The 13019-nt window shown below is 47.5% G+C and overlaps 1 protein-coding gene across 4 annotated transcripts in view; it reads right to left on the reverse strand.

The window, feature by feature from the left end:
• CTIF (cap binding complex dependent translation initiation factor) overlaps nucleotides 1-13019 on the reverse strand; it is a 202176-nt gene that overhangs the window by 55957 nt on the left and 133200 nt on the right. For 2 of the 4 annotated variants that reach the window (XM_063128269.1, XM_063128267.1), the window contains 2 exons: nucleotides 6060-6498; nucleotides 626-925 (listed from right to left, as the gene is read on the reverse strand). In XM_063128269.1, the coding sequence (XP_062984339.1) occupies nucleotides 626-925; nucleotides 6060-6498 (739 nt within the window). Of the gene's footprint in view, nucleotides 1-625; nucleotides 956-6059; nucleotides 6499-13019 lie in introns of all 4 variants that reach the window. The other 2 variants (XM_063128268.1, XM_063128266.1) reach the window with 1 other exon arrangement.

Genomic DNA, 13019 nt, shown 5'->3' on the forward strand with positions numbered 1-13019 from the left:
TAGGCAAAAGCAGATACGAATTGTGGTCGCGGCAGGTTTTCAAGGCCAAAACGAAAAGCACGCAAAAAAGGGTAGCCATTATGCCTTGCTTTCCCAAAGGCCGCGGAGGCAGCCCTCCACTTCAAAGCCCCATCACAACACCCCCAAACCATTTATAGATCCTGCTGGGCTAAAACCCAGATGAACTGTACCTTGGGAAAACCGAGTGCTCGCTATAGCAAACATTGAAAATAGAACGGGAGATGGACAGCGTCTATAAAATTATATCAGTCTGTCGTAACCATGAAACACTCATGTAAACAAACACAAATGCTAACTGGGCTCCACCCTCCACCCTCCTCCTCCTCTCCATTTATGCCTTTATTTTTCTAAAATTAATTGGGTGAGAATGGAACGCAGAAAGCTCAAGCACGATCAAAACTTATGGGACGTTTCTTTCTGCTAGTGACGGCCTGCCAGCGGTAGCTGTGCAATTGATCTGGGGCATGTCTCTACAGCTTCTTTACCCCAACCTAAATGCGCAGATTTTAGGACACATGACGCAGCCACCCATTCGGCGCAGTGCCGGGTTTTTAACCTGATAATGCACACATTCGTAGTTGCGATTTACCGAGACTCTGGTTACCTGTAGCATGTTGAGCAGGAGGCTCCGGAACTTGGTGCCTTCCACCATAAAGAGCGCCATCTTGTCACAGAGCTTGGCGGCCGTAGAGGCAAAGCTGCGGTCCGTCACGCCCTTCTGGTAAATGGTCTTGACAATCTCCCCCAGCATCTCCTCGGAGTTGGCCGAGTTCTGGGCTTCCTCCATGAAGCTGGTGAGTTTGCCGTCCACCCCGCTGCTGTTCTTCCGCATGCTGTTGAGAATTTCAATTAGTTTGTCCATTTTGTTCCTTTGGGGGTGGGTAGACTCCACGGCCACTTCGTCCTGGTCCGTGAAAAGGGAAAGACAAGGCATCTGTTATGCGAGGAAACATGGAAGAGGGAGAAAAGAAAAGAAGACACGGATCAGCACCTTCCGGCAGACAGTGACAGTAAGGAAGCGTCAAACAAGGGCTATGCTATTAACTGGTCTTCTGCCAGCCTGGTGTGTTGGACTCTAACTCCCAGCATGCCCCAACCAGCATTGCTGGCTGGGGCATGCTGGGAACTGTAGTCCAACACAACTGGAGGACACCAGGTTGGGAAAGGCTGCTATAAACATATATATAAATATAAAGCGGAAAAACAAACTTGCAACTAGACGTTCTTACATTCTTATGTTCCCTCTGACATGGGATCTCTCTCAAGCAAGCCCCCACCCACCCCCCAGACTCATTTCCTTATCCCCGGAGGACATGCCCACGCTACACACTTCCACCTGCTTAACTGTCCTGGCTCCCTAACCAAGGAGCTCTGGGAACCGGAATGCTAAGCCGAATCTGAAGCCTTTTACTCAAGGGATTTATTTATTTATTTATTTATTTATTTATTTATTACATTTTTATACCGCCCAATAGCCGAAGCTCTCTGGGCGGTTCACAAAAATTAAAATCATCATAAAACAACCAACAAGTTAAAAATACAAATATAAAATACAATATAAAAAGCACAACCAGGATAAAACCATGCAGCAAAATTGATATAAGGTTAAAATACAGAGTTAAAACAGTATAATTTAAATTTAAGTTAAAATTAAGTGTTAAAATACTGAGTGAATAAAAAGGTCTTCAGCTGGCGACGAAAGGAGTACAGTGTAGGCGCCAGGCGGACCTCTCTGGGGAGCTCATTCCACAACCGGGGTGCCACAGCGGAGAAAGCCCTCCTCCTAGTAGCCACCTGCCTCACTTCCTTTGGCAGGGGCTCACGGAGAAGGGCCCCTGTAGATGATCTTAAGGTCCGGGTAGGTACATATGGGAGGAGGCGTTCCTTCAAATAACCTGGCCCCAAACCGTTTAGGGCTTTAAATGTCAATACCAGCACTTTGAATCGGGCCCGGACCTGGACTGGCAGCCAATGAAGTTGTAAAAGGACTGGCGTAATGTGATCTCGCCAGCCAGTCCCTGTTAGTAAACGGGCTGCCCTGTTTTGTACCAGCTGAAGCTTCCGGACCGTTTTCAAAGGCAGCCCCACGTATAACGCATTGCAGTAATCCAAACGAGAGGTTATCAGAGCATGGATAACTGTAGCTAGGCTATCACTGTCCAGATAAGGGCGCAGTTGGTATATCAGCCTAAGCTGATAAAAGGTGCTCTTTGCCACTGAGTTCACCTGTGCCTCAAGTGACAGTTCTGGATCGAAGAGCACCCCCAAACTACGGACCCGATCCTTTAGGGAGAGTGCAACCCCGTCCAGGACAGGGCAAACATCACCTCGCCGGACAAATGAACCACCCGCTAACAGTACCTCCGTCTTGTCTGGATTGAGTCTCAGTTTGTTAGCCCTCATCCAGTCCATTACCGTGCCCAGGCACTGGTTCAGAACAGTCACTGCCTCACCTGGGTTTGATGAAAAGGAAAGGTAGAGCTGGGTGTCATCCGCATATTGATGACACCTCAGTCCACATCTCCGGATAACCTCCCCCAGCGGCTTCATGTATATGTTAAACAGCATAGGGGATAAAATAGAGCCCTGCGGAACCCCATGGCTTAGGAGCCACGGCACAGAGCAATAATCCCCCAGCACCACCTTCTGGAATCGGCCATCCAAGTAGGAGCGGAACCACTGCAACGCAGTACCTCCAACTCCCAGTTCAGACAACCTATCCAGAAGGATACCATGGTCGATGGTATCGAAGGCCGCTGAGAGGTCCAGGAGAACCAACAGGGTCGCACTCCCCCTGTCTCTCTCCCGACAGAGGTCATCCCACAGGGCGACCAAGGCAGTTTCTGTTCCAAAACCAGGCCTGAAACCCGATTGAAATGGATCTAGATAATCCGTTTCATTCAAGAGTGCCTGGAGTTGTCCTGCAACCACCCGCTCAAGCACCTTGCCCAGGAAAGGGATATTAGCCACCGGCCTGTAGTTGTTTACATCTTCCGGGTCCAGATTAGGCTTCTTCAGGAGTGGTCTAATTACCGCCTCTTTTAAAGAGGCCGGCACCACTCCCTCTCTCAAGGAGGCATTTACAACCTCCTGGACCCAGCCGGCGATCCCCTCCTTATTTGATGTAATGAGCCACGAGGGGCAAGGGTCAAGCACACAGGTGGTCGACCGGACTTGGCCAAGCACCTTGTCCACATCCTCGGGCCTCAATAACTGAAACTCATCCAATAAAACTGAGCCGGACGGCGCTCTGAACGCCTCTACTAGTGGTGCTGCATTAAGTGTGGTGTCCAATTCATGACGAATCTGAGCGACTTGATCTTCAAAGTGCCGTGCAAACTCGTCACAGCGTGCTACCGAGGGTTCAACTATCTCACGCCCTGGCCCAGAGTGTAACAGGCCACGAACCACTCGGAAAAGCTCCGCCGGACGACACCGAGAAGACGCAATGCTGGTGGAAAAGAACTGCCTCTTTGCCACCCTCACCGCCACAGAGTAGGCTCGATAGTGAGCTCTAGCCCGTGTTCGATCAGACCCAGCACGAGTTTCACGAGTCACCCAGCACGGAAGGGATTCCGCTGCTTTCACCAAACTGCATTACCTCCGAACTACAGTACCCTGGAAATGAAAGCTGCCCATAGAAATCCGTGGAGAAATCCGAGTTTTTAATGTAGCTCAGGCTAGCACCACTCCCAAAATAACTGGAACAGGGGTGAGCGTGCTCAGTGGGCACAGAATGGTGATTACTGGGGCGGGGGTGGGGAGGACACAGAAAAGTGGGTGGGTGGACATGACTGGCTGGAACCCTGGACAGAAGCATTCCACACTACAACATTTTGTTGCAGGTCCAGCTGCTTCCTTGTTTCTGAACTCTACACTGCGATATTTAGACGCAGTTGACAATGGTCCCCTCTATCTCTGATGTTCAGAGGTGAGTGTCGGTGCTTATTTAGCCAAACAGCACCATCCAAGCACAAGAGTGAGGTAGCAGCAAGCTCATGGAAACCCCAAGGTTTGCAGAAGTATACAAATCTTTGGGGGGAAATATCCTTTTGTGTGTGGGTGAGGACCCAAAGTATCCAAATAAGGGCTGGGTTTGCCCAGTGGACATGGCAAGCCTGTAGCTGGGGGTGGGCAAGCTGCCCCCCCCTAAATTTTCTCCACCACCCCAATTTACTTTTACAAACAAATATTTAAAAAGTTTATAATTTTGTCTTTAACAGGCCTGAAAACCAGTGTGCTTGGGGGTCACAAGTCTTCTCCCATTCAGACAATGGTCAGGCTCAGAATTGCTTAGCTTCAGAGACGGAACTAAGTCAGGTGCCTTTAGGCAACCAAAGACAGACCTATTCCAAAGCAACTTTGGGAGAGGCCTCAGAGTCCAAAAACTTAAGCCAAAAGGGCCATCTTTTTTCTTTTCTTTTTCCCCCCCAGGACGGAGGCTCTGTGCTTTTAACAGCCCGTGGCAGACAGAAATTAAGGGAATGCCATTATTCCAAGAGCACAGTGACATGCTGCAGATAGTCATACCTGTTGAATTTCTGCCTGCCCCGTGTCCTATGCATTCCATGTGGCTGGAAAGCAAATCAGACTGAAAGGCTCTTCGCTGTGGTAGATGGTCACACTCCACTTGAGCAGTTCTCCTTGAACTGTGTAAGTCCAAGCTGGAACTCCAGAGACAAAATTGTACTCCTAACACTTCTCACCTGGCAGTTAAAGCCTTAAGATAAATTTGCACAAGATATACATGTGGCTATCTTCCAACAGTTGGTTTACCAAGTTTTCTAAGCAGAGGCCTGTGGCAATGTTTTTAAGCATGCATCCTCCCTTGATATTGAACATGTTGGAGGTATATTACACTTTTAGCATTAGTCCTTATAGGCAAAAGCAACAAACGCCATAGAATGACCCCTAGTGGTAGAATATGGCATTACAAAATGCTGCATTGGCCCTGTGGAGGCAGAAGACAAACTACCAATAGCGACACCTAGTGGCAAGAGCCTTCCTAAGACAAAAGAGAAGTCAGAGGGCAAAAGGCAATCTCTCTGGTAGCCTCTTCTTTATCTGTGATCATCATCATCATCATCGTGACCTTTTATTTATAACCCACTCTACTACTAAATGTACCTAAAGTGGCGTACAGCAAAACCGCCCCCAAATTCCATGAGTCTAAACTGTGAACATAAAAAGACATGGGACGGACACCCACAGGAGAAAAGCAAGAAAGCAACAGGACATCTAAACTGTGCAATGTGGCAACATTTTTCAATTTTGTGGAATTAAATGCAAAAATTGCACACCTGCGTGCAACACAGCTTGTGGGGGCTGGGGAGACCATCCTGCGATGAAAGTGGAACACAAATTGAATCCTGGTACTCTCAACAGGTAAAATCTATTAAAATGAGCATCCCAAATTGTACCTTAGAATGCAACATCCTGGGACGTTATTTGCTATGTCATTCAGGGGCAGTTTTGGCTCACAGCGCTTGCATTGCAGGGCCTTACCTTTTGGTCACTGGCTTCTTCTCGGCTGCCCAAACCGGAAAGAGCAAAAGAGGATTTCTGGCCCTTCTGGCTAGGGTGACCATATGGAAAGGAGGACAGGGCTCCTGTATCTTTAACAGTTGTATTGAAAAGGAAATTTCAGCAGGTCTCATTTGTATATATGGAGAACCTGGTGAAATTCCCTCTTCATCACAACATTTAAAGCTGCAGGTGCCCTGCCCTCTTTAAAATCTGGTCACTCCACTCATGGCTGCAGAGTAAAATTTGAAAACGAGCGAGCTGTGTTTCATAGAATAGTAGATTTGGAAGGGCCATATAAGGCCATTGAGACCAACCCCTTGCTCAATGCAGGAATCCACATTAGAGGCCAGGAATCCAGGGTTCCAGAAATTTGGGGGGCAAGGGAAGTTTTGGGGGGAATAAGGGAATTTTTCCATACAGCTTCCCCCATTTCCAAAAGGCAGCTGTGCAAAGCGTGCGCCTACATGATGATGCTTCAGTTTGCTCAAGGGGTGGATGCGAAAAGGAGTTACCTTCTCTTTTAGTCTCCTGCGAAGTCTGTCTTTGGAAGACTGGAGCAAGTTAATTTTGGGCCTCTCGCTTATCCGGTCGTGGAGGCTGTCTTTTCGCTTGCTCTCCGGATCCTGAATGTACTGCGGGGACTGTCTCTCCGTGGCTTCGCTGCTCCGATGCATCTCTAGGGGGATGTGCACTGTGCACACAGAGGCATCCTCGATTTTCAGGTTCTCAGTCTCTTTGGCATTTCTGTGCGCCTCTTTGTCGTTGGGCGAGTGTTTCTGGTTGTGGTGCCACCGCCGGTTTTGGCTGTAGCCGTGGTGGCCGGGCCGCCCCGAGGGGTGTGGGGCTTGGCCGCCCTGGGAGGGTTTCTGGTGTTCCCTGTTGTGTTTGGCGGTGCCTTGCTGATGCTCCGTGTGTTGTTGAGACTTGTTTCCCCCGGGGGCCCTTTGTCTCCTGCAAAGACAAGCAGAAGAATGAAAGCAGAAGAATGAGCGCGACTGGAGCCGGCATTTTAATATCAAAATGTTTCGTGTTTTAAAATTTGCTTGTTTAGACATTTTTCTTTTTTAAAAAACTTATAAACTACAGGTGTGATTGTTGGTCGTTTATTGTAGTTTGGAGTGACGTGTCACATGTGTCACATCGCCAGATTATCAGTTTCTTAGAAAAATAAATGGTTCTGCTTTTTTAAAAAAACATGCATCTCTGTAGCCCTGATGGTTGGGTCCTATCTCCAGAATTCAAGGCAGTAAGCCTGTGTGCACCAGTTGCTGGGGAACATGGGTGGGAGGGTGCTGTTGCACCATGTCCTGCTTGTTGGTCCCTGGATGATGGCTGGTTGGCCACTGTGTGAACAGAGTGCTGGACTAGATGGACCCTCGGTCTGATCCAGCATGACACTTCTTCTGTTCTTACCTAGACACTACAGTGGTACAAATGTTCAGTGGTATAATTCAGAGGGATTACTTGCTTCCTGGACTTTAGTTACAACACTCGCTAACACTTTGAACCTATTGTGCATTGTACTGACAAATGAGCACATGGATCCAGCGCACAATACACTAGTGTGACAGTACACCTTATGTGGCTACTTAGTTATTTATTTCATTCCATTTATATCCTGCCCTTCCCAAAAATTCCCAGGGTGGGTAACAACGACATTAAAACAATAGCACCATAAATAAAAACTAATCAAAGCAGCGAGATTTATTACAGAGGCAACTAAATACTCATAAATGCCCAGGTAGATGTCTCTCAGCCCAAAATATCAAATATTTGAAAGAATGGCTTCTCCCCTATAGACTAACCCTGGTGTTAAGAACAGCAGGAGGCCACTGTTATCAGTAGCACTGCTCTCGGTGGTTCATGGGATGCTGGCATGTGAAAGGGCCTTCTTTGTGGTGGCCCCAAAGTTGTGGAATCCCTCCCTCTGAAATGCATCTGATGCTCACTGGGTGACTTTAGGCCAGTCACTGACTCTCAGCCTAATGTACCTCACAGGGCTGTTGCTCGGGTCGACTCAGCCTTCCATCCTTCCGAGGTCGGTAAAATAAGTACCCAGCTAGCTGGGGGAAAGGTAATAATGGCCGGGGAAGGCAACGGCAAACCACCCCGCTATAAGGCCTGCCAAGAAAACGGCAGCGAAAGCTGGCGTCCCTCCAAGAGTCAGTAATGACTCAGTGCTTGCACGAGAGGTTTCTTTCCTTTTCCTTGGAAAGGGATGAAGCTTTGGATTATGATTTGAATAGAGCTCTGGATAATGTTTTTTAGTTGCTTTATATTGTTTTATCAATATGTACATAGCCTTCCCTGTGGCCATAAGGTGAATGGGCTATAAAGTTGAATAAATAAATAAACTCCCTATTTTATAAGCTTGGAGTCGCCTTGGAAGACCGAAAGAGCTTGTTGGTAGGACACAAAATAGGCTCAGCAAGTGCGAAAGAACGGAGGGCTAACACATCGTCCACGTTCCCCAGGGACAATGCCTCCCATTTTCTCAGAACTGCATATTTTTTTCTGTCCACACTGTCCGAGAAATTGCATGGCTGTTCTGCTCTTTCTTTCCTTATCACAGCTTTTGGCAGCAGTGGGAAAACCTGGGCTAATGACAAATGGATCATGGCATTGTCTGGACCCTCCATAACATTCTGCAAATAAGGCAGGGCAATTGCACGATAAACACCCTCATCTGGAAGGCGCCTGGGCTTTCTTGCAAACTGCACTAAAAATATTATTTTTTTAAAGCCAGAGTATCTTTTCAGAACAGACATCCTTTTGCCAGGGCAAATACCGATTCAAAACTAATTGAACATTTTTCACCTGCACCTAATGAGCTGATCACATTAATTCCGTTTTTTTTTATAAATGCCTTCTACCCTAGTCTGTCACAGAAAAGAAGAATAGGAGATAGGAAGCACATATGGCGTAGGGTTTTCTGGTTTCTGCAGTCCCTTTTGTCATTCTAACACTTCAAATGACTGTTGGCTTGAGAATTTTGAAAGCCTGCATATCCTAAGACCTGAGCAGGTTATGATGATCCAGAAAATCCTTGAAAGACAGTGCAATGTCAACAGAAAGGGGAGCCAGGGGAGTGCTGAAAGTGCTCGGATCCATGCAAAAATAATGGGACTCACATCTATGTCTTTACTGTCGTGTTTCTCCAAACCTCCTGCCTTCCTGGGAGACAATAACGAGGCCTGCTAAGTAATCCACAAAGCTTTATTCAAGAAATAAACATCTCTTCTCCACCTGAGGTAAGTCTAATCTCTAGGAACTATGCATACTAAGCGAGACAATTGTCCTTTCAAGAAGAATGGAAAGCCTTTCCCCAAGACGCGTTAACTTCAGAGAGACTAGTTCTGAGGCAGCTTCTGACAGGATGCCAGCCAGGCTGACTTTCTTTCAGCTTCCTTTCGCTCCGCCCATTTTAGTCTGCGGCGTACTCTAGGATCAGCTAACCTGTCCACTCTCTCTCCTTTGGAAGAATGTTGGCTTCCCACTGACTGTGTATTATTTGCCCTTGACAAGATAAGCTCTGGAGAGGGTTCCATCCCAGCTGGTGAAGAGCCCGTGAGAGCTTTCTCCCCCAATGGTACAGGCTGACCTGTTTTTGGCGCTGACTCCTCTACTTCAGAGTCTGATTCCGATTGATCTCCTGAAACACCTTCTTCCAACCCAGGAGGAGCAGGGCTAGATATGACATTTACTAGAAAAGTGCTTGGTGCTGTGACAGGCAGAATGTGTGTGTGGAAGGATGGCTTGAATATTCCAAGGACCCTGGGAAGGTGCAGGGTTTCACTGCCCGCTCCTGCCACTCACAGGATCTCCATCAATGAGAGTCGGATGTCAGGGGTGGAAAGCGGGTTGTGCTCTCATGCAGTGGTGTAGTGGAACCGGGGCTTACATGGTCGAAGTGTTGGGATGTTTTGATTAGCAGGGATGGTGGCATCATCTGCCACCTGCTTCAGACTTATTTATTTATTTACAATATTTATACTGCTCCATGTCTAAAATAGATTCTAGAGCAGTGAACATAGGAATAAAACAAGGGGGGAAAGATTAAAAGAGCACGTTAAAATTGTTCAATAAAAACAGTGCCTGGTCAGTTGAGGAATGCTTCTTGGAAAAGAGCTGTTTTCAGGAGGCGCTGGAAGAAGTACAATGTTGGCCTGACCTCCAGGGGCAGGGAGTTCCAAAGATAAGGGGCCACCACACTAAAGTCTCTTCTCCTGGTGGACTCCAGTTGGGCCATAGATCCATGTGGAACCACCAGGAGCGTGCCCTCTAATGACCTCCGTGACTAGGCAGTTTGGTAAGGGAGAAGGCACTCTCTCAGGTATCCCGGTCCCAAGTTGCTTAGGACAGCCATGTTCCCTCTGAGCTTAGCTGCGCTCACCACAGAACCAAAGTGTCTCTCCCAAATGCTGGGGAAAAGAAACTCCAGGGAAATTTTGAACTGGTAGTCTTTATTTATTTATTACATTTTTATACCGCCCAATAGCTGAAGCTCTCTGGGCGGCTCACAAAAATTAAAACCATAATAAAACAACAGAGCTTATGCTGTTTGGGGACATACTGTGTTCCTCTCTTCCCCTTTCTCTTACAACCATGGGTATCTCCAGCTGAAGTCCAACATGCTAACCACCAGGGCCAACACTACCATTAGGCAGAGTGAGATGGTTGTCTCAGGTGGCAGATACTGGGAGACACCTCAGTGAGATGTAGGAGGACTAAACTGTGTGCCCTGTGAACCCTAAGCCCGTTTGCTGCCTTTAGGTGCAGCGGAGGATGCTGTCCTATCGCCAGTGCTAAGGACAGATTTAAGGGCCACTCCAGTGGGCTTTTGTACATGCAATGGAAGGGAACGCTATCTTGTCCTTCGCTTCAGGACAAGATGTCTTGGCCCGGCCCTAACCACTACATGCCCTTGGCCAGCTTACTATTCTATGATTGTCAGCTGATCTGTATAAACGGAGTAAACTGATCAACACAACCGCCTGCATTTTGGACTCTACTTGGGAACGAAGCTACGGAGATCGTTATGATGAAAACACTCCCTCCAAAATCACCACTGCACCACTGTTCTTGCTGCAACAGTGGCCATAAGAGTTGTGATTTGTTTGATGTGGAAGATAAAGTATTGCAGCTGAGGGCCCTTGGTTGCTATTCATTCCTATGGAGAAAAAAAAACAATTTATGGATAGTTCTTTATTTACATTAACATTTCGTGGCGGCTTTTCTGTCCCTAAAGGATTCTAGCTGCCATCAAGCCAACTGTCTGAAGAAAGAGGTGTGTGACAGGAACAGCCTTGACCTGAGCAGGGGTGTGTGTGTGTGTGTCTATACCATGCTGCTTTGCAGCGGCTTCCCCCCAAAATCCCGTAGCTTCACTGCTGTGGGGTGAGAATGCTAAATCGAGATGGCAGGAGGGAGCACAGGCAATCTGGAAGCTATCCCGCTTGTCAAACCCGCCCCCTGCCCAATGCCCTGTGTTCTCGGGCCTACCCTACACGGGGAACCACCGCTAGGAACACCCCCCAAACTGACGCCACCTGTCATGTTTTTCAAAACTTCTTACTTTCTTGGGAGATAATAACAAGGTTTGCTAAGTAATCTACAAAGCTTTATTTAGGCAATAAACATCTCTTCTCACTTGAAGAGAGTCTAATCTTTTGGAACTTTCTCCTAGGCAAAACTATGCAAACTAAGCGAGACAATGGTCCTTTTAAGAAGAACGGAAAGCCTTTTCTCAAGATGCATTAAGTTCAGAGAGACTAGTTCTGAGGCGGCTTCTGACAGGATGAGAGCCGGGCTGACTTTCTCTTGCCTTCTTTTCGCTCTGCCCGTTTTAGTCTGTGGAGTACTCTAGGATCAGCTAACCTGTCTGTGCTCTCTCCTTCGGAAAAACGTTGGCTTCCCACTGACCTTGACGAGATAAGCTTTGGAGAGAGTTCACCATCAGCTGGTGAAGAGCCCGTGAGAGCTTTCTCCCCCACTGGTACAGGCTGGCCTGTTTCTGGCGCCGACTCCTCTACTTCAGAGTCTGATTCTGATTGATCACCTGAAACACCTTCTTCCAACCCAGGGGGAGCAGGGCTAGACATGACACCACTACTGACAGACGGGAGAAAAAATGTGGTGGCATCGGAGCAAATCACGGTAAATAGACTGCGTCCTATCAACAATGCGTCTGCATCCTATCAACAATGCAGAGCCACTGCGCAGCCACTACGGAGTATATAAGGCACATAGACGAGCCCCACTGATATCTGCTGATATCTACATGTGAAAGCCCTGCCCCTGCTCAGAAGATGAGCAACCTGAATGGTAGCTACCTTGATCTATCTAAACCTCTTTTGTGGAAAAGCAGCACCAGTTCTTAACAAACTAAAATATATAAATCAAATTAAGAGAGTCCTCATAACGCTGTGCAAGCAAACAAGGCACTAAAGGCATGAAGGAGTGAAGGAGATACAAGAAAACCCAAACTGATGCAATAAAAAGTCAGCCATGTAAGACAAGCACATGTTAAACAATAACAACCAGTCCCTAAAGCAGCACAATTTCATGGCTTCCGTATGTCCTATATGCTGAAAGGGCTTGACCCAGAACGTTCTCCTTCCGCTCAATCAAGCCTCTCCAAGTGCCTCTCAGATCATTCCGCTTGGATGCTTCATCATCATCTCAAGTTCAGTTTGTCCAAGATTGGACTTCTCATTGTACCTCCCAAACTCTCTTCTCCTCGTTCACTCTCCTTAGCCAAAATAGAGGTTCCCCTGTATTCGGCCCTGGTTAAGCCTCATCTTGAGTATAGCATCCAGTTCTGGGCACCACACTTCAAGAAGGATGCAGACAAGCTGGAGCGTGTTCAGAGGAGGGTAACGAGAATGATCAGGGGTCTGGAAACTAAAGCTCTGTGAGGAGAGACTGAAGGAACTGGGCATGTTTAGCCTGGAGTAGAGAAGATTGAGGGGAGACATGACAGCACTCTTCAAATATTTGAAAGGTTGTCATGCAGAGGAGGGCCAGGATCTCTTCTCAATTATCCCGGAATGCAGGGCACGGAATAACGGGCTCAAGTTACAGGAAGCCAGATTCCAGCTGGACATCAGGAAAAACTTCCTGACTGTTAGAGCAGTACGACAATGGAACCAGTTACCTAGGGAGGTTGTGGGCTCTCCCACACTAGAGGCATTCAAGAGGCAGATGGACAGCCATCTATCAGGGATGCTTTAAGGTGAATTCCTGCATTGAGCAGGGGGTTGGACTCGATGGCCTTATAGGCCCCTTCCAACACTACTATTCTATGATTCTATGAAAACTGACACCATCACCATTCACCCTTTGACTACACCTTCCCCACCCCACTTATTTAGTCTGTCACCAAATCAATCAGTTCTATCTATCAGCATGATAAAAAAAAAGGTCCCTTGTCCTTGTCACCTTGTAGTTCGGAGGGCAGAAAATGTGGCATC

This window comes from Elgaria multicarinata, chromosome 6 (assembly GCF_023053635.1).
Source record: "Elgaria multicarinata webbii isolate HBS135686 ecotype San Diego chromosome 6, rElgMul1.1.pri, whole genome shotgun sequence".
Classification (NCBI taxonomy): domain Eukaryota; kingdom Metazoa; phylum Chordata; class Lepidosauria; order Squamata; family Anguidae; genus Elgaria; species Elgaria multicarinata.